General features: G+C 49.1%; 1 protein-coding gene across 6 annotated transcripts; it reads left to right on the forward strand.

Annotated features, from left to right (window-relative positions):
- The first annotated feature begins 209 nt into the window (after positions 1-209).
- LOC141728064 (serine/threonine-protein kinase PAK 1-like) lies at positions 210-14,836 on the forward strand. 6 transcript variants are annotated; one of them, XM_074534381.1, is made up of 9 exons: positions 894-1,033; positions 1,715-1,781; positions 2,456-2,504; positions 3,271-3,383; positions 4,045-4,162; positions 4,862-4,961; positions 5,367-5,563; positions 6,913-7,050; positions 8,415-14,836. In XM_074534381.1, exons 4-9 carry the CDS (start codon positions 3,340-3,342, stop codon positions 8,505-8,507), a joined length of 690 nt encoding a protein of 229 aa, XP_074390482.1. In that variant the 5' UTR covers positions 894-1,033; positions 1,715-1,781; positions 2,456-2,504; positions 3,271-3,339; the 3' UTR covers positions 8,508-14,836. The 6 variants fall into 6 exon arrangements, 4 of the variants coding, with proteins under 4 accessions (XP_074390482.1, XP_074390485.1, XP_074390484.1 ...); XM_074534384.1 differs by having other exon boundaries at positions 10,100-14,836; XM_074534383.1 differs by lacking the exon at positions 3,271-3,383.
- Positions 14,837-21,406: the final 6,570 nt, after the last annotated feature.

Raw genomic sequence — 21,406 nt, forward strand, 5'->3', positions numbered from 1 at the left:
GATATGTAAGTGCAGTGCTGGGCTCAGGTAGGAATCCTACCCCAAGGGAAGGTGGCCTGAAGGTGTTTGACCCTCAGCAAGGACAATGCCCAGCAGCAAGCGAGGGGATCGCTGTGCCAGTGTGCAGGAGTCAGGGCTCTGCATGTGGGCTCAAGGCTGCAAAGTTCCCGTGTTTGGGCAGACGGAGGGGCTGTCCCCGGGGCGCGCGGGGCTCGAACGTGGGACTCGTGGGGCGAGCGGGGAACGGACACGGGGACGAACGGCCCCGGTGCCTCAGCTGCAGCGGCGGCAGCAGCAGCGGCGAGAGCAGCAAAACAGATATTTTAAAACACTCTTTCTCCTATTTTTCCTTCTCTTTGTCCCTTTATTTCTCTTTCTCTCCCTTTCCCGCTGTCGGGCACCCTTCTCTCGGGGTCCCTTGCCCGGCGTCCCTCTCCTCTCCCCGCCTCCCTCTCCCCTGCCGGGCCGGGCCATGCCCCCGGCCCGCCCCCGGCCCCCGGCGGGGCTGCCCCGTGCTCGGCCCCGGCCGTCCCGCCGCGGTCTCGCCTCCCCCCCGCTCTGGCCGTACTGGCGGTGGCGCTGCTGGGCGGGCATCAGTGCCTGGTGCGGGGGCGGCATCGTCGCCCTTCGGCTCCGCCTGGCCCGAGCGCGGCTCCGGACCCGAGGCAGGGTCCAGTCCCGGCCCCGGCCCCGGCTCCTCCCGGGGATCGCGGAGGACACACGCGGCGCGGCCGCCTCCGCCGCCTCCGCTGCGGCTTCCCCGGCCCGAGCTCCGCCGCTCGGCAGCGCGGCCTCCGGCCCCGAGCCTCCCGTGCCGCGTTCCCGGGAGCGAACGCCTGGGCATGGCCGGCCCGGGGCGGGTGAGGGGCGCTCGGGGGCCGTTGCTGGCCCCGGGCCGAGCGCTGACAGCCGCGTCCCGCCCGCAGGGAAGGCGCAGGAGGCCCTGCAGGAGCGGCACCGGCTGCGTTCGCTGCTGGGGCGCGGCGGCTTCGGCAGCGTCTTCGCGGCCACGTGGCTCTCGGACGGCGCCCCGGTGAGCTGCGAGGCCGGCGGCGGGCGCAGGAGGAGGGAGGAGGAGGAGAAGGTCGGGGCGCGGCGTGGCGGGTGGCGAGCTCAGCCCGCTGCTCTCCCTCGCTCGCCGGTGGCCATCAAACGTGTGCCGAGGGATCGCATCCGGCACTGGGGCGAGCTGGTGAGTGAGCGGGGCCAGCGGCAACAGCCGGGCCGTGCCGGGCGGCGAGGAGCCGGGGCCCGGCAGGGTGGGAGCCGCCGTGAGCCCTGCGGGGAGAGCGGGCGTGGGGTGAGCGGGGCGTGCAGAGCATCCCGGGCTGGCTGAGGGCTCCCAGAGCCCCGGCACGGCCTCGGCCCCACTGACGGCACCGCGCTCCTCCCGCAGCCCGACGGCACCAGCTCCACGCTGGAGACCGTGCTGCTGGCCAAGGTGTCCCGTGGCTGTGGCGGGGAAGATGTCCTCCTCTCCTGGGATTGCACGTCCCTGTGCTTTTTTTCCTGTCAAGAGAACTCTTCAAAAGAGTCTACAAATCAGTCTCTCTGCTGGCCACTTGTGCTGCAGAGCTCTCTGCCTGGTTGTGGTCGTTGTTACCCAGCTGACCACAAAGGGCTCAGAGCTCCAGGCACTGGGGCTGCCATTTGTATCTCCTGGAAGCTGGGATCTCTGCTTTAAAGTCAGCATCTTGCATTTTGTTTCCCTCAGGGAGAGTGGTGAACCCCACTGAAAATCCCCTGGTGAAATACACGCATCTGAAATACATTGGCAGCGGGTGAGTCCAACAGCAGTTACTCCTGCACAACCATGAGCCAGGTGTTTTTGGGGTGGAATGTCTATCCAGCATGAAGTCAGGCCAGCTGCAAAGATGTTCACACACTGGGGATAGATTGTCCCATCTCTCAATGCTGCTCAGAATTTGTTAGTGGGCTCAGAAGGCATTGTCAGAAATGCCTTGCTACCGAGGTCTTGCCTGCATCAAGGAACAGGACCTGGAAGGTCTCCTTGTCTCTCAAGCTCTGTGTTAATTTCTTTAGCATTTTTTGTATGTCTCAAAATCATACTGGCACACTAATGAAAAGAGAAGAAACTTGCTTGCCTGAAAGAGCAAATTACGCCCTATCAAAGCTGTGAGATAACAGTTCCCAGGAACAATTCTTTCCCCTGGTTTGAAGAAGGAAACACTCTGTGGTCAGGATAGGTACCACACCGATTAGACAGTGAAACCCAAGAGGAAAGACTAACCTCCCTTTAGAAATTGAACCCCAGTGCTTCAGGAACAGGCCCAGTGCCCATGCACTTGAGAGAAAAATGCATCATCTGCCTTCTGGCAGAGCCCTCCTGCGTCCCACAGGTTTTGACACTTCCAGCAGAGATCTCCTGTGTGGGCTGGCTTTCACTGCAAGATCTAAACAGCTTCTCCTTTCTCTGCTTCTGTTTTGTTTCTAGGGGTTTTGGAGATGTTTATAGAGCACTCGACACTGCCACAGGAGGAGAGGTAAACGTCAACAGCCCCTGCAGGCTCTGCTGCACTCGAGGGCTTTCCCCTCTGGTGTGAGCTGTGGCTGGAGCTTTGGGCAGAGCTGTGCTGAAAAGGCACAAGAAGCACAGACTGGTGCCAGCCCACAAAACACATTTGGGACTTTGTCCTCCTCAGCTGCCGGAAGGAAGGCACGGAGGGCAGCGGTTCCTTTCAGAGAAGGACGCGCTCGCTCGCTCTCCACTGCTTAAACAAAGGTGGTGCCTTCGAGTAACTCACAGCTCTTTGGGGCTACAGTTTCAGAGTCCTGGATTATCATTTCTGGCTGCCAGCGAATCCATCTGAAAGTTACTGGTAGTTCCTTATCCATCTGCAGTGCTGCACTTGGGAACTGCACATAGGGAGACCTGCAAGGCGTCCCTGAAAGCCCTAAGCCCTGCCCATAGCCCAAGGTGTATCCACAGAGTATTAAGGCGTGGATTACTTCTTCTGAGTCCCAAACAAAGTAGCAGAGAGTGTGGTCAGAGGTTTGTGGGTGATAGCTGAGACACCGCTGTTACCAAATGGTCAAGGCAAAATGTCAGTGCCCCCACGTGTCCTGTAACTGGCTCCCAAGGGAGCAGAGAAATGGGCTGTTGGAATGTCAGTTCCTGATTACTGCAGTGCCTAATCACAAGGCAGTTTGGCACAGCTCATCTGTGTCATTGCAAAATCACTCGCTCCATGTGTCTTGTGGTCTCGTGCCAACAACCTCCCAAGTTACTGATTTTCAATGTCATTTTAGGTGGCAATAAAAAAAATAAATCTTCAAGGAGTGAGGAGGAAGGAGCTAACCTTTAATGAAATAGTGATCATGAAGAAGTATAGGAGTCCCAATGTTGTGAATTATTTAGACAGGTGAGAGGTCATGGTCTTATCCCATGGATGTGTGTTTACATAAAGCAAACATGAGAGGTTAAAAACCCACTTTGGTCAGTGGCAGCAAGTAGAGCTGTTAATTTTTATTTATTCATATTTCTCTACTCATCTCCAATGGATGAGAAGAGAGTGCATCTTGTCTGCATGAGTCTTCCCTGGCACACCTAGTTTAATAATTACTCCAAAATTATTCAAAACCTGGATCAGCTGTATCTTCCTAACTCAATAGCCTCAAAGTTCACTGCCTCCACATTTATTTGGGATTGATTTTTTTAAGTTTCTTAAGTGCAGATAAACCATCCTAAAGTAGATTTCCCTTGGATTGTCGCCCCTCTTTGCCATTGCTATGCATGCCAGGAAGACTAGGTGCTTATTTCCAGAAACACCATGCCTGAAATGTTTTTTATCTGGGCTGTTTCTAAACTGCACTTTTCATTTGCTGCCTAAGACATCTCCTTTATCACAGCTGTGCCTTTCTCCTTGAGACTGCACAGATTGCAAACAATGCACAGCCAAGAGGGAATATCTATTCCTTTGATTCTGTCCTTGTCACAAAGGCATCTGGAAATAAGAAACCTGTAAGCAAAAAATCAACATAGCCATGCATGTTCATCTCTACCCCCTTGTTTCCTTCTTTCAGCTACCTTCTGGGTGAGGAACTCTTGCTGGTTATAGAGTACATGGATGGAGGTGTCCTGACCGATATCATCAGCCAGACCTACCTGTCGGAAGATGAGATGGCAGCCATCAGTCGGGAGGTCAGCAATCCCATCTGTGTTTCCAAGGGCTTGGGCAGCATTGTCTGGGAAACAGGGGCTCAGAACAGGAGAGGTTTCCTGTGCCAAGCTTTGTTTCTGTGTTGCTGGTATGCTATGGGCAAGTAAAAGCATCTCAAGTGAAAGGCCTGCCAGTGCCCCTGCACTCCCTGTACTCAGTGACAGTACTCGTATCTCCTGCTGTTGTATTCTTGCTCTGTCTCTTGTATTTGTATTTGCTGTTCTCCACCTTGCCTCTCTAAATGTTTGCCTGGAGTCTGTCTTCACTGCATTCCTTGCCTGTAAAAGCAAAGGTGCTGGTGGCAAGATTTGAAATGATAAGCAAAGAAAAAGAGAGAGAGACTTGTTTCTCTCAGTTCTCAGTGAAAAAGGATAGGAGTGCAGCCAGAATGCTCTTTGCTTCTGAGCACATGCACTGCAGCAGGAGTCATCCTGGCTGGTTGGCAGGGGACAGCCTACAACAGCAGGTGCTGTTGCTCTTTCAAAAGCTGATGTGCCTTTCCTCAGAAAGGTCCTGCTCTGCAGGTGTTGGAGCAGCAAACTCTTCCTCTCAGTGGCCATTACTGTTCTGCCATTACTCCCCATTCCCCTGGAGAGGGAATCTCTTGGAGCTGTTTCCTTTCTTGTGTGATGAAATCACATCACTCATTTTTGCCCTCCTCTTTCTGTTTTCTCCCTCAGTGCTTGCACGGACTGGATTTTCTTCATTCCAATGATGTGATCCATGGAGACGTGAAGAGTGACAACATCCTTCTCAAAACTGACGGCTCTGTCAAGCTGGGTCAGTATATTCTTGGTCGGGTGCAGCATTCCAGGGATGTGGGTGTGGGGCTGCTTGGAGTGACTGCCAGCTCCCCAAAAATGGTGCTGGTGGCAGTGCAGGGACCCCTGCTGCAAGCTGAGGGCACAGTTGCAACGTGCACAGAGGTAGAAGGAGCCACAAGCAGTCAAGAGTGGCCTTGCTCTGTGTGTGTCTCTTCCAGAGGGAGGGAGTTACAAGTCTAAAGTTTCCAAAGAACAAAAGCCACTGCTGGAGGCAGTGTAAAAAAAAAATGGGGGGATTTTTAAAGTCACCAATGCCAGGAGATTCAACAGCACAATTTCAAACTTCTACTGGGGAATTCTTTTGCTTGCTTTCCTAATTGCACAGAATTCAAATAAAACCAGTATTTTGTTTTCTCCTCAGCTGATTTTGGCCTTGCTACTCAGCTCACCCCTGAGCAGAGCAAACGCTGCTCGCTAACCGGGACTCCTTGGTGGATGGCGCCTGAAGTGGTGACAGGTCAACCATATGGCCCCAAAGTGGACATATGGTCTTTTGGAATTGTGGGAATTGAAATGATAGAACAAGAACCTCCTTACTTGAGTGAAAGTTCTGGCACGGTAAGGAGCAAATACTCACTGATCCCACTGTCTTTCTCACCTGTCCCACGTCCTGTGTGCCACTGGACAAAATCCCATTGCCATCTGCTGGAACTACTTCCACCAAGGTCCCCTCCTACAAATGTCCCTGCAACACATCAGCATCTGCTGTACTTTTGGCTGCATCAGTGTGGGAACTCAAGCCTTACCACATGCAAACAAACTCCAAACAAACAAAGTGTTCTCAGGCAACACTTTCCTTTGGGTTAGTGGTTCCAGTTCTTTTGTCTGTGTAGATGGCTTAATAACAGGAAAAAAGCATTTTAAAAGTGTTGTTATCTTTCCAGAAATGAAGGAAGGCAACCCAACCCCAACAAAGTTTCTAAAACCGTGGTCTTTAGAGAGGAACCTAACCCTGTGTGCAGTTTCTTCTCACTGGGAAACATGCCAGAAATCTGGGCATGAGGGTGTAAAGGCCACAGAGTCTCTTCTGCTTCTTGTGCAGTGTGCTGAAACACTCAGTGACCGTGTCTCTCTCCTAGCCGAAGGCACATTCTTCATGTCACCAAGCCAGAGCCTGGTGATGCAGAGAGCCTGCCAAAACCTCCTGTTTGTTTCCTGGTGCTTTCTGGGATGGGCCTACCATTCATGCATTGTCTTGAGTAGCCAAATGACTGGAGGGTGACCATAGGGATGGAACCTCTCCTTCTTCTGACCTAGACAATTTTTTTTTTTGCTGCAAAAATGGGAAGCTGAAATTTTCAGACTGCTGAGAGACAGAGCTGCAAGTGGCTCCTGTGTGCCCAAGCAGGCATTTTCATCCCAATACATTTGTGCAGGCATCTTAATGTATCTGTGTTGAAGAGGAGACGGTAAATGTTTGTTTCCCTACCTGGGTATTCACTGATGGATTTCCTTTCTTTTCTTCCAATTACCATTGTTTTCAAGAACAGCACAAAAAGCTTGATGAGTTTTTGTTCTAGGGCACGTGCGCTTAAAGGACCAGTAAGCACTGCAGAGATGCCTTTCATGTACTAACCCTTGAAATTAGTTAGTATAGCAAAGTCCCTCTTCCAAAAAGCCTCTCAAGCTGGTATGAATCCTCAGAGAAGCAAATGTCCTTTTGCGGACGTAGTTCCCACTAACTAGGTCAGTCAATGAAATCAGCTGCCAAGGCAAGATCTGTGGGATGGTGGAAAAGCTGTGGCTGCATCGGGGTTTGGGTTTTTTGGTTGCTAAAGGAAAGTCATCTCTGGGTCTGTGCCAGGGCAGAAACTGCCACTGAAGAACAGAGGTTAAATACAGGGATCTGGGAGAGCTTTAGAGATGTGAAAGCAGGAGGTGGAGCCTGGTGTCTCCTTTTTCTCCAGGCTACACACCTGATAGCCACAGTAGGGACTCCACAGCTGCGGCAGCCCAAGCTCCTCTCGCCTTTGCTGCGTGACTTCCTGAGCTGCTGCCTGCAGACAGACGAGGAGCGGCGCTGGTCTGCCAAGGAGCTCCTGCAGGTAAAATGGGAAGGGGCTGCAGGGGAAACAGGCTCTGAGGGATGGGCTCCTCCTCCACTCAAGTCCAAGGCATCAGATGAGCCTCCTTCCTCCTCACCTCCACTCTTGCTGCTCTTCAAATGAAAACAGTGAGGAATCCTAGACTGGGCTGGGCTGGCAGGGCCCTGTAAATGTCCTCCGGTGCAAGTGTCCTGCAATGAGCAGGGACATCTTAAAAGAGATCAGGTTGCTCAGAGCCCTTTGCCCTCGGAGCAGGAATGGTTGCAGGGATGGGACACCTACAAGCTCTTGGGGCAAGCTGTGCCAGGGTAGCACCATTCTCTGAGTAAACAAGTTCTTCCTTAGACCTACTCTGATTAGATGCCCTTTGTGTTTAAAAATATTTGTCCATATCCTATTGTAACTGGCCCTGTTAAAAAAGATGTCCCCCACTTTCTTCAAAGCCATTCTGAAGTCTTGGAAAGTGGCAATAAAGTCTCCCTGGGGCCTGTTCTTCACAAAAGTGAATAACTCCAGCTCCCTCTGCATTTCCTGACAGGAGAGGTGCTCTGTCCTCTGTCTGTTTTTGTTGCCCTCTTTTGTGATTTGGTGGAGTGTTCAGTTTTATCTAAAGGCAAAAGAATTGAAGTAGAGCAATGTGGGGTACAGAGACATGAAATGGTGGTGGAGGAACCCAATGAAGGCAGTCTCAGCCTAGGGGTCAGAGATTTGGCTGTGGGCAGGAGGGGCTGTGGGGGGCTCACTCTGAGGGGCCCTGGTTTGTGCCCCCCAGCCCACCCTTAGAGGTTTCTGCCACACAAACAGGGACAGCTGGGAGGGCCTTGTCCCAGCCCCATCTGCTGCTTGGCACGCTCAAGCAGACGGGAACTGTGCCAGGGTTACTGCCAGGTTGTGTGGCAGAGAGGGAACTGCAGGGCCCAGTGCCACTGGGCTGGCCCTGCTGGGAAGGAAGGTGCCATCCAGCACACGATGGGCAGGGCATGGAATGGTAGACACTGCTTTCTGTCCCTGTGGGAATCAGCACAGTGCCTGTCTTTCAAAGGCAGGGGCCTATGTGAGTCATTGGAGTTTCCTGAAAGGAAGAAAACCCGGGGACAGAAAGCACCATTTCTAGAGCACTGGCAGGGCAAAAATCCCAGCATGATGAAGAAATCACAATAAAGAAATGAGTGGGATTCTGGGCCAGGTTTGCCTGTGATGGCAAGGTCTTGCACACTGGGGATGACTGGGGAGCAGATGGTCCCACTGCTCCTCTTTCTGGGTCTTTCCAGCAACTTGATTTATCCTGATTGAGTCTCTGAAGCAATGAGCTTGGAAAGTAATGGTTCACTGTTCTTTGCTGTATTTTTTTTTCCGGTGGACAGCATCCATTTGTAACTTCAGCCAAGCCACCATTCATCCTGGCACAACTCATCAACTCAGTGAAGAAGATGAATAACCGTAACCCTCAGCCCTAACCCTAAACCCTAACCCTAACCTTAAATGCTAACCCAAACCCTAACCCTGTCCCTATCTCTAACCCTTACCCTATCCCTAACCCTTACCCTAACCCCAACCCTAAGTCTAGGCCTAGGCCTAAACCTAAGTCTAAGCCTAAACCTAGGCCTAGGAGACTAGAACATAGCAATTATGTCAAGATGTTATCTCTGTTACCTATTTAGAGTAGGATTGTAGAGTAGGGTTGCTGAAGAGATTTGTAGCATAGAATTATAGATTAGAGTTGTAATTAATAAAGTTTCTGAAACATCAACTCATTTGGAAGATTCTCTTCCTTCTGACCCCTTCAGAAAATTCAACATTTCCTTCTGAATTACCAGTTGTTTTTTATTGGTGCTAAGTCACATATATGGCTTTTTTTGTATGGTTTCATAAGTGAGAAGGGCTCTTCTTCATTCATCCTCTCCAGACCACACTGCTTTTGGAATATGACCCACTGGCTGGTTATGGCACAGCTGCAGTATTTCTAGTTGAGGCAGTAAGGGCAATGGAATTTGAAGGCAAAACCAAAGGAAGAATGAGGCAGCCCAAACATCCTGTGCAGATGCAGGCCTTCAGCTGTGACTGGAGAGCATTGGGGTTCCTGCCAATTGGATTTGTATCCCAAAATGCAATAATCTCTTTGGCTGGAGGAGAGCCTTGCTCAAGTGAGAAAGCAGAAAGATCAGAGAGGGTGCTCGGGAAGGTCTCCTGTGGTGCAGAGCTGTCAGCGCCTGTGAGGTGAGAGCGGGCCCGGCCTTGCCCAGGCTGGAGCCCCAGCAGAGCCCCAGCAGAGCCCGGAGCAGGCTGAGCCCCGGCAGAGGCAGGCTGGAAGGAGGCCCTTGGAGCTGCAAGAGGCAGCAGCCGGGCCCTGGCTGCCTCTACCTGGGAGCGGGCGAATCCTCCGCTCTCAGAGCCCAGGTGGCAGCTGGCTGCTGCCGAGGGGAAGCACAGCCGTGCTGGGCACAGCCCGGCCTGGAGGCATTGGCCGTCTGCAGTGTGCCCAGGAGCAGGGAAAGGCCAAGGGCAGCCGAGGGCTGCTGGGCTGGCTGAGGATTCCTCCTCTTCTGCTGGCTGCCCTGCAACTCCTGGCAAAGGCTAGCAGTGTGTGCAGCACTCTGGGCACCGGGGCAGGGAACCGGGCTGCTCAGCAGGCTGGAGCACAGGGCAGCTCCTTCAGGCCCGGCACTTGTGCCAGGGAAGCGAGGCCAGCGTGAGGCAGGGACAGCTTGGCAGGGCCCATCTGCAGGAGCCAGCGCCTCACGCAGCTCTGGGAGGAAGCGCCTGCAACCCTGCAGTTCTGCACTGAGCCAGAGCAAAGGTGTGAGATTCAGAATGTTACAGGTTAGTTGCGGTGGGGAATGAATCACTGACTAATAAGTCCAAATAAAATGAAATTTATTAATTGATAGAGCAAGCGATAATAGGCAAAGTCAGCGCCCCGGGCGCGCTGGGCGACAGGAGAGTCTCCACTCTAACACTGCCGTACTCTTGTGATATTTCGTGGAGTTCTTATGCAGTCCTGTTTCCAGGTTGATGTGTAGTACTCTGCGTATTCTTCTTTTTTTTCTAGGTGGTCATAGTCCACCCCCCGGAGGTCTGAAGATCTGCTGAGTTCCTGGAATCTTAGGTTTACTGAGCGGATAAACTGATACTGTGCTATCAATCATAGCAAACCCCCCACCCATATTAACAGTTTACTAAACAGATAAGCAAATGTTTGTGAAACCTATTGTCTTTTGGTTTCACTTTCCTTATCCTTTTAAGTCTGGAAATTTACTTAAACAAACTAGAGGTGGTGCAACAGTCTTACTGGAATGACTTTGTCAGCTTTTGATGAACAAACTTAAAGTTTTAACCCATTACACAGAATGTTTGGCAGAAATATTCAGGCCCACCAGGCCAGCCTGCTTTGTGCTCTCTGGTGCACAGCAAGCACTGTGCAATGCAGCTCTGAGCTGCTGGGAGAGAGGCAGTCGGGGATGTGCCTGAGGTGAGCCAAGGGGTTAGCTGAAAATGTAATTAGGATAATTGAAAACTACATATGAGTTGAGGGGCCAGCTAGGAATAGAATTGGGATAGTAGAAGATAGCATATTTTAGTTAAGATTTTAAAATGAAGTAAGAAGCTAAGATAGTAATACAGCTAGCAGAAATCATGTACCTTAGTTAAAGAGTACCAAATATATTAGGAACATAAAGCTAGGAGTGACAGGGATAGAGGAAGCAATTGTGAAGAAGCAGAAACCATAGAAATACCTTGCCTTTAGAATAACTGAACAGTTAGGAGAGGCTTGGACCATGAGCAGCAGGTCCCAAAGGTCTTGCCAACTGGCCATGAGAGAAGAGTTCACCATGAGGAAGACGGCTTTCTTCCTCCCATAAAACCACTCCCTCATTTCAAAATCCCACCGACCCAGTTAAGGGAGTACAATTGCACAGCTGTAATAGATATTCAGCTGATAAAAATGTGAAGCAGGCAGGTAATAATTATGTATTATGGGTCCTTAGAAACCTACTGTAAAACCTTTTCTGTAGAAATAGAGAGCAGGAGTCTGCAACTCCTTGCACGTGTCTTTGGAAACTAGTTCACATGTGTCCAGCGGTGCAATAAATACCCTTCTTTTCAATTATAATTAGTTGAAGAGTCATCTGTCCATACTTCAAGGGTTATGCTGGAGTAGTGAACTGATTTGGATGGGAGCTGAAGAGTTTCAGCAGGCAATTTTTGGAAGAGATGGAAGCCTCTTGTGACTGAAGGGAAAGCCATTTGGAATGGAGTAATGATCCCAAAGTCCATACAATTGTGTCTTTGTGTCTGAATTTAAATCAGAATGATTATAGATAGCTTCATGCAATTTGTCTACAAATTTATCAAAACCTTCATTCTTTCTTTGACAAATCTGTGTAAAAGACATAGAGTGTAACTTATCTGTAAGTGCAAGGACAGCATTATATGGTAGTTGTTGGCTTATCTGTAAGACTTGATCAATGCTCCTAGCCTGGGCAGTGACAGTAGCCCAGGGCCCCTTGCCAAGTTACTGTTGTGCTGTTGAACCGTACAGAGGATCACCCTGCACTCTAGGTCTTGCAGCTTCTTGAGCACACTTTTCCTCCCAGCTTTTATGAAACATCACCTGCTTATAGGGTGGCATTCTAAGTCTTATTACGATATGCACATCAGCTGGAATTAATGTGTTAGATGGAAAAATATACTGCAGAAGTGACTGTGCAAGTTGGGATTTTCAACCAAATTGTGAAATTGCAGCTCTCAATTTTTCTAAAATCTTCCAATCAAAAGCTTTTCAAACTCTACTTGCAGCATTAGTTACTACAGGAAAAGCTTCTACATCATTGGAGAGAAAAGTCCCTTCTACAATAGCTTCTGGACTAACTTTTTTCTACTGTAGTTTCTGAGCTGCTTCTATTTCAGGGTCACATTCCAACTCTAATTCCACATTCTTTACAGCGTGAGAGGGAGGATTTTGTTTAACCGGCTCAAATGCTGGCTCAGAGACAGAATGGAGGAGTTTTTGCATGAGAGTGGCCATATTCAGCCGATGCACAATCCAGCCTGCTTGTAATAATGGACAATGAACACGTTCACAAAGAATGAATTATGGACATATTCAGAATTGGGCTCGGTATGTCCTCGAAAAAGACACAAGAAGAAGAGTCATCAGAACTCAGGAAGTTTGTCAGCAAGCTTGGGAAAGTGAGTCATGGGTAGGCCAGACAACCCCAGCAACATGCGTAAAAAATTAGGTGATCCAATCAGCATTCTATTTTAGACGTGTGAACAGCTAGGATTAACCAATCATGTATTAGCTAGAGACACGTGGACAGTAGAGATTTATTATAAATAGAGTCTTTGTAGGAATAATAAATTTAGCTTCACTGGATCATATTGGTTATGTTTTGATGTCCCTGAACCTCTGCACCATGCACTTAAGGGTGTGTTGGTTTTCCCCAGGAAATGTACACATCTGGGGAAGGGCCCTTGGCAGAGAGGGGCTTGATTCCCAAGGAAACTGCTTCCCCAGGAGCCCCCAGTGAGACAGGTGCAAGTGTCTCCATTTGACTCCCTGTGTTTCCTTCAGTCCTTGAGGCCCCTTGCACTTTGCAGAGGGGCATGCAAAGGGAGAAGGCTGTGAAGAAGTACCAATTATGTTCTCTTGATGCAGAGTGTGATTTTATACACTCTCTCCTATGGTGCAGATGCTCTGCATTTCTACTGTGTTGATTATTCTTATCAATACATATTTTAATTTGCTCTGGCATTCTTCCCATATAAAAGTTTTCCTTGTGTATTTGATTTACGTCTGCAAATGTTGACAATGTAACTTTAGGTACCTGAATTTAGCCCATTACTCCTCTCACTTTAATTTCAGAAAATGTCAGAATTACAGGTGTACGCACTAAAGTATCCAAGATTTCTGTGCAACAGAAAGACGAGTAAACAGTAGTACAGCCATTAACGTACTACATTAAAATACATACACAAACGTACTACATTAATTAATAATAATTAATTAATACATACACAAACGTACTACATTACGTTTAGCAGTTACCAAAGCCAGTAGATATTTAGAAAAGTGTGCCTTCTTTCAGCAATATTACAAATAGATGGTTATATGCAAATTAGAATATTATAATATTGGCTTTACACAAATATTAAAATGGATTCTGTATGTGTGATGTTAATTAAACTTAGAGAGCTCCCAAGGCCTTGAACATACTTGAGACTGATTTTGCAATAAACTATCTTTTAAAACTCTGTTTGGAAAGCAGATGGTAGGAACATCAGTCATCTGTTGTGTTTGACTTTATTGTTATTTGAGTTTGTAGTAAATACTGAGCATGAACTGGGATGTAGATTGTAATTGCTCATCTTTCCAAAGATAGATATGGATACTATTAACATGTGCCCTGTTTATTGTTCCTAACTGACTAATTTACTGCAGTAGTTTTATACTGCATTTTTATTGTTGTAATATCTAAATGTAGTGGGAAAATATATATTTGACTTGGGGTAGTTTGGCTTTTGTTTTTCAAATAATAAAACCACTCTCTTCAGCCTGGGGAAGAAGAAATCTGCTTCCGTCCTTGTGTACAGCTATGGGTTTGTTCACATAGCTTCTCCTTCCCTTTTCTGCCTAGGCTTTCTCACCTGCAGTTTTCAGTAGAAAAGCAACAAACCTTAGAAAGGCTAAACTTCAACATAACTGTGACCCTCAATCAATACTTCCTTCCTCCAATTTCTAAAGATCTCTTTGTCCTGGGCACTCAGTATGGCCTTTTTCCTCAAAGTTCTTTGGCTGTCTTGAATGCTTACAGTGTAAAAGGTAATCCCTGATCTATTTTCAACTCCCTGCTCAGATGCAGACTGCTGGAAGGGAGCTAGGACTGGTACTGGAGACCTGGCAGCTTCTCCAGGAAGCAAAATTTTTGAAATAATGGTAATGTGGAGAAGCATGCAAGTCCAGGTGGTGAACTCCTATATGCAAGTACTTGCAGTTTCCTGACAGGACTTTACAGTTCAAGGGTATGGTCTCTTCTTATTTCTGTCCCTTAATGCTCAATCCTTGCCACATTTCTTCAACTTCTTTTGCATTGTCATCTTCCGTGTTTTCTTCCTCTCGTCTTCTCTCTGTGACTTTCTATGCAGGATGGATAACCTGTCATACACTGTCAGCTTGCTCAGTGACCAAGTAGTGATATGATGGTGTAGAAATTTGTGGGCGCACAGTAGGCAAACATGTCATGCATCTGTGTGCCCTCTGCAGGCAGACCTGCTTCCCAAACCTTCAGTCAGACTTGGGAAAAAGGCTTCTCGCCACTACTTTGTTGTGGTTTATGCATTGATGAAGAAACACTTCCATCTCAGCCCGCTTAAGCCACTGCAGAGCAGGAATTGTTGCTTTGGTAGCAGATGTGCTGTCAGGGTCCTTACAGTTCCACAAGATGTGCCTCTCCTAGAACAGATTTTTGCATTTTTGTACAATAAAAACTATGTTTTAAATCGCACCAGTGTAAGTCAGGCACTCCTGTAGATGTGTTTTCAGACAGAGATATTTATATATATGCCTAGTGAATGGCCTTCTGGGCAGCAGGAACAAATGAGGAAGGAAACTGGGCTGATAAAACATGCTTCTGCTTCAACAAAAACCCCCCAGTCTTCCCTTTCCAAAGAAGGCTATAAACTTTGTCTTGATTGGCCTAAAGGGGATAAACAAGTCCCTCCTTGTCCTGATCTTTTACTAGTCTCAAATTATTTAGAAAAATTTAATTTTTTTTTTTTTTTTTTTTTTTTTTTTTTTTTTTTTTGTGGGGAATGGTGGTGTTCAGGTCTGTACTTCAGACCTGTTCTCCCAGCAGCCAGGGACCTGTGGGTGGGGCAGGTGCTCAGGTAATTACCAACAGGTACTTGGTGATTGCTAACAGCAGTTGAGGTGAGAAGTTGGCTTGTGCCTGGCTGAGGGCTTGAGGACTGTGGTGAGAGAAGGGATAGGGAGAGGAGTGGAAAATATTAGTTACACAAGCAAATCTGAGGTGTAGGTTGGATTTAACTGGATTAGGGACTGCATTTCATGGTCTTAATCACAATTTATGAAGAACTGAACATTTAACTATGAGATAGGACTATTTAGTTGTTATTCTAGATGCTGCATTTACTAATATGTAATGTAGTTTCTTTGTATTTTGCTCAGAAGCTGTCTCAAAAACATTGAAGTCCAACTAAAGTCTTCATAAACACAAGTTAATAGCTTACTTTTTGTTAAAAACAGAAGGTGAAAGGGCCAATGGCTCTTGCATTCAGTAATTCACACATTTTAAAAGAAGTGGTGTTGTAGTGTGTTGTTAAGTTTCTTGTATTATTCCTCCATTTTATGTATTGTTCCCCCCTATTCTGTGTAAAATGGTTCTGCCCTCCTCAGTTTTCCCGCCATAGCCCTGCCGGCAGTTATATTACTATGGTTACCCCTGCCCTTGGTTTGTGTCTGTTACCCAAATTATATAATTTCTCCTCCCCCTTATCCCCTTTTAAGTAAACTTTTCCTCCTCCCTGGGCCCAGTCAATCACCCCCCACTCCTCCCAGTTTTCCAGAACCTTCTTCTCACTGGGGATTGTGGTTGGCTGTGGTCTCGGGGCCCCTCCCTTACCTTGTATTTATTGGTTTCCCTATAATGTCAGTTTTGTTAAGTTCATCCCCTCACCCTTCCCGATTGGTTCCCTGTAAATCCCACCCATATACACCTCCTTCCTTTATAATCTTGTTTCACCCTCCATTCCTGGCCACTTTCCTGGTTGCTTTCTCCATCTTGGTTCCCCTGAAACAACAATAAACCGACATTAACCCCCGGTGAAGTGTCCTGCTCCATTCCTCGTCTCATCAGCAGCGAGAGCCTGTCCGCAGCCAGCACAGCCCGAGGCACTCAGACGCCGAGGGGTGCTGGCAAGGAGTTGCAGCTAGGCGTTGGCCCCTGCGCATAGCTAGCCGGACACTGGCCTTCGGGCCATGTACGCCTCGCCGCAAAGCGGCTCTCTCCTCTTCCTGTGGCTAGCTTGTCTCTTCAGGCTAGAAAACATTTCTGGGAGCATTTCCTTGTTGCTCCTATATCTCTATGCCCTTGGAATCTGAGCTAATACTATATTTTTCTAAAATTAGAAGATTTTAAATTTCTGTAGGCCCTTTTATTTTGTAATTTTCACCTGTTACTCGGGAGGGGAGGGGGAAGTCTGATAATTTTTTTTTTCTTGTAGGTCTCTCAAATTGCATTTAGCTGCAAAATCCTAGGTCATGCTAACAGGATGCCTGAAATGGACACTGGTAGAGGGTAAAAAAAATTGCCTGATACAGATGCTATCAACTATTTTTAGTTCCTGACAGTCCAGTATTTCCCTTACCGAAGGGATACCTGTTCATATTTCTTTCTCTTTTTCTTGCAGCTCTCAGTTCTGTGATGACTGAGAAACAAAAATACAAAGTAAGGGTGTGCAGAGTAGATGGACTTCATGAGAATTAGGGGGCAATTTGACTATACACTGATCTGTATGATTGCCTTCTTCTGTGAGATTGTAGTGATGTTGTAATATATGTTGGGAAATAATTCATGCTATAAAAACATGTATTTCATTTAGATTGCAAAATCCAAACAAGTCTCTGACCGCAAGCAGCCTGAGAGGCACGCGTCTATTCAAATTCCAAAATTCCTGAAGGTGGCCAGATAACGATTGGCACTTTAGCTCAAGAATAGACACACCCAGTGAGATGATCACCATTATCCTGAGACATCGTCGCCTAAGAGTGATCATTGCCCTGTTGATAACATCGATCAAGATAGCCAAAGTCGCCAGAAAGATACTTGTGAATAGGTGCCTTCCCTAAATCTGATCAGTGCTGGCTATCAACAAGGAAATGGCAATTGTCCAGCTCTGCCCAGTGAAAGAACCAACTATGAATATGCAGAGTTACAAAAGAAACTGGGACTTCTTTGCTCAGGCATGTATAAAGCATGCCTGCAAGAAGTGGCTCTCGTGAATGGTGGAGGGTCTGATGCAATAGAGGTGGGATCCAGGTTCACCCAGCACCGACCCCGGGCTCGATGCTGTCTTTTTGGCTGTGGAGGTTTTGAAGACCATATTTTAGTAGCGGAAAATGATAAAGAAATCTTTTCAGATTTTTTATAATTTGGCTTTCGATTGATCATTCATAACAGTTCCATATAGATGATTCCACATTTGGTGTCTTGGTGCGTAAATCAAGAGCACAATCAGTTCATGATAAGCACCAGTACAAGCCGGACTTCCCATAGCAGCCAACTGAAAGAATCTGAAAAGAAGAAATGCAAGAAATGCCTTGGTAAACCTTGCCTGGAAGATGGGTGACTTTTTTTCAGTAATCTATAATCCATTCCCTTGGCCTTTGGCTTTCTTAACAAGGCCATTTGCATCCCAGATTCCCCATGAAGTGCGAAGCCTGAGCTTGTGGAAGTAGCTGAAAGATGCCCTGTTTCTCTGCAGGGACATTCAACTGGAACAGGAGCCGGAGCGCTGTCTGTGGCAGCCTCCTCCGAGCTGGAATTTGTGCCGTGCTGGGAGAGGAGGAGGAGAGGGAGAAGGCTGGCGCTGTGTGGCAGGAGCAGGAGGTTTGAGCCTCAGGACATTCCATCTGCACCGCTGCCCCGCAATGGGCAGCCGTGCCCGGGGCTCTGGGCCTGGCCCCATGTGCGCTGAGCTCCCTGGGCTGGGCTCAGGTTAACGCTGGGACTGGGCAGAGCCTGGGCTCAAACTGGGCGCAGCAGCAGTGCAAAACACCTCTGGGCATCTGCGTTTCCTGCTGCTGGAAAGGGGCAATGAAGTGAGTCAAGAAGTTCTGGTTTCTGCTTCTCCTGGTCGATTTTTTAATTTAACTCCACACTGCGGAGGCGAATTCTGTGACAGCCTCTCTCAGCTTATTCTATTTCAACAGTGCCAGCAACAGGGCTCTGTTTGAGCGCTGCAAATGTGGCCTGTGAAGCTTCAATGCCCCTCATCTTAGTGTTCAGGGGCCTGTGAGCATTCCAGTATCGGCTGATCTTTATGCCTGTGAAAAAAGTACTGACTTCACTGTCATGAAAGCACCATGGGTAGCACCAACTGAAAGAGGCACTTGCATTTTTATGGTTAAAATTCAGATTGCAAGCAGAAGAGGGCCAAGAGCAGCCATGATCTGCAATTCCCTAGGCAGAGGCACCAGCAGCCTCCTCCTGTCAGCTCAGGGTGAGTCAAACAGAGCTGGAAACAGGGCTGGAATTCAATTCTTTCTTCCTCTGAGGGCTGGCTCAGGGCAGCACAGGCAGGCCCTGAGTAGTCAGGGCTGTGTGTGAGTGCTGGTTGCTCTGCTCCAGAATTGAGCTGGAAAAAGCCCTTGGGAGCCGAGGCAGGAGCAGGCAGGAAGGGGCCGGCGCTGCTGCTGCTCCTGGCCGGGAGCCCCGGCTCGGCCGGGCCGGCGCCCCCTGCGCTGCGGCTGCTGCTGCTGCCAGAGCCGGGCGGGACTCGGGGACAGGGAACGGACACGGGGGGACAGCAAAGGCCTGGCGGCTGCAGGGATGGTGGCACTGGGGCTGGGGCCAGCACAGAGCTTCAGCTTGCAATTAACCCCGAGGGAAACGCTGGGCAAAGGCTCCGTTTCAGCCTTTCTGCACTCGTGGCTGTGAAGGGACTGAAATGAAAGGAGAACAAGTAGGGCCCAACCTGTTCTCCTGCCTTGGGTGGAGCCCCAGCCCTGAGGCTGTAAGGGGCTGTGAGGGGCCATGAGGGGATGTGAGGGACCATCAGTCATGAGGTGCCATGAAGGGCCTTGAGAGGTCATGATGGGCCATGGGGAACTCTGAGAGGCCATAGGGGTCTGTGAGGGGCTGTGGGAAGCCAGGCACCTCATGGAACCAAGGGTCCATCATGTCCCAGCAGGTCTTTGTGGAACCAAAGGGACCATGGTGACACTATGGAGCCTCAAGGTACCACAGGTCCATTGTTACGCAGCAGCCACAGCAGGGCTGCAGAACCAAGGAGATCATTGTGACACTGCACAACTGTGCAAACCTGTGAGCCTACCAGGGAAAAGGCAGTAGCAATGCCCTGGAAAGACACACCACAGGCTCTGGGCACTCCTCACAGCTCAGGGTGAGAAAAAAGGCTTCCCCATGGTGTTCTGCAGCACTGTGTTAATTTGTCCCAGTTCTGTCCTCTCCATTGACCTTCTCTACCCCTTTTACACTTATATGTTCATGTTCTGGTGAGTTCTCCCTTCCCATTGGTGTGTAACCCTGTCCATCTACCCTGGCATTCCCTACTGGTCCCTTCCCTGTGTACCACCCCTGAGCCCTCAGACCATTGGATCCTTGGTGCTCTCCATTGCACCCTCTTTCCCGTTTATACCCTGGACAATCCTTTCTCTTTGGCCTCTGGACACTTTCAGCGCTTCTGTGTGTGTGTGTGTGTGTATGTGTATGTATCTGTGTGTCTGTATGTCTGTGTGTTTGTCTGTGTGCTGTTGCTCTCATGGTTCCTACACATTGGCACAAGACACTCTTGGGGAAGATTGTATCCAGACCACCTAAGACTGCAGCAATAACTCATTTTTTTCATTTATTCTGTGGTGTAAATGAACCATTCTGTCTAATCGTGATCAGAAAAAATTAGAGCTGTATTTATAGAAATTTATCGGGTATTCTATGATTAATCCTGTGGGACAAATAGCGTTTAAGTTCAATTCATATGTGCAATCTTTTACACCTTTGACAAAGACTGGGGCTTGTATTGGATCCAGCTGTTCCCAGTCTCCTCTCTTAGAATGAATTTTAGAAGTCTAGGGGCCCTGCAGGAGTTTGAGGATCCATGGTGGCTGTTTCGTGTAATATCTGCACCTCATGTATCAGGAGGAGTTTCTCCAATAAAGAAATAAAGCTTTTGCCTGAAGCTCCCTTTGTGCCCATGACAGGATCCTCTTTGAGTGTCTGGGACATCCCAGCTCTTTGGCAGCCTGGGGACTCCTGGGATGTCACTGTGGAGCCCCCATGAGTGCCTGTGACAGATCGGTGCCTTTGCAGCCCAAGGTCCCCCTGGGATGTCACCATGGAATGGCTGTGACTGCCTCTGTCCACATGGCTCTTTACCATCCCCAGAAACCCCTGGGAGGTGTCCATGGAGCCCCTGTCTCTGCCTGTGGCATTCCAGCTCTGGAACAGCCTGGAGACTCTTGGAAAGTCCCCATGGAACCCCTCTGAGGGCCTGTGACAAATCTGATCCTTAGGAGGCAACCATCGCCAGCCCCTGTTGCTATGCTCTGTCCCTTGGCAGCTCCATGGAGACCCCATGCCAGGCGTGGTTGCCATGGACACCAGCTCAGGCCTGCAGCCAGACCCAGTTGCCATGGCAATCATTGGCAGCCCCATCCCCAGGCTCATGGGATCCCAGAACCACAGAATTGGCTGAGCTGGGAGGGACCCATCAGGATCCTCCAGTCCAACTGCTGGCCCTGCACAGGACACCCCAACAATGCCAGCCTGGGCCTGGCAGCGCTGTCCAAACGCTGCTGGAGCTCAGAGAGCCCTGGAGCTGGGACCCTTCCCTGGGGAGCCTGGGCAGGGCCCCAGCAGCCTCTGGGCAAAAACCTTTTCCTGACATCCAACCTGAGCCTGCCCCGACTCAGCTGCAGCCGTTCCCTCCACTCCTGTCCTTGGGCAACAGAGGGAAGAGGTTCCCACAGCCCCAGCCAGGGACACGCTCCCAAGACTGTTGCCATGGCCTCCAGGGCTGGGACCAGCTGGGATGCTCGGTTTCAACAGGCTGGGGTTCAGGAATGGGATTCCCCAATTTCCTGCTCCCGCTAAAATCGCGCTGCCCTCACTGCCCTTCTGCCTCCCATGGAAAGCACAAAAGGCAAAGATCCTGGGCTGGGATAAGAACAATTTAATGGGAACAGCAATGAGCTAAGGAACAAATGGAACAGAAAAACTATTGATCACAGAAGGGATAAATAAAACTGTTTACAGGGAAAACTAAACCACAACTGCCTGGCTCTTCCCAGCAACATATTTCCCCCACCTGGAAGGGACACTCTTTTTCTCAGGGAGAGAGAGAGTCCCTTTCCTGCTCCTGGCAATAACCTGAGGTGAGAGTGAATGTAATGACAGGGCCATGGAAAGACCCTCATGTTCTTCAGTTCTACACCATGTCATTGACAGGGGAAGGTATTGGGGAAGTTGTCTTCCCAACATGGATCATAGGGAACATGGATCACCCGCACTCTTCCCAACATTAGCCCTCCATTGGGGATGAAGCTGGAGCAATGCACGAACCTCCTTTTGCAGATGGGGCACTCGCAGGGCTTCCC

Source organism: Zonotrichia albicollis, unplaced genomic scaffold, assembly GCF_047830755.1.
Source record: "Zonotrichia albicollis isolate bZonAlb1 unplaced genomic scaffold, bZonAlb1.hap1 Scaffold_83, whole genome shotgun sequence".
NCBI lineage: Eukaryota > Metazoa > Chordata > Aves > Passeriformes > Passerellidae > Zonotrichia > Zonotrichia albicollis.

Bases quoted from the DNA above. Each gene is read 5' to 3' on its own strand.
- LOC141728064 (XM_074534381.1), top strand. From the start codon at position 3,340: ATGAAGAAGTATAGGAGTCCCAATGTTGTGAATTATTTAGACAG. The intron at 4,962-5,366 runs GTCAGTATATTC...TTTTCTCCTCAG, and splicing joins TGACGGCTCTGTCAAGCTGG to CTGATTTTGGCCTTGCTACT. The intron at 5,564-6,912 runs GTAAGGAGCAAA...CTTTTTCTCCAG, and splicing joins TGAGTGAAAGTTCTGGCACG to GCTACACACCTGATAGCCAC.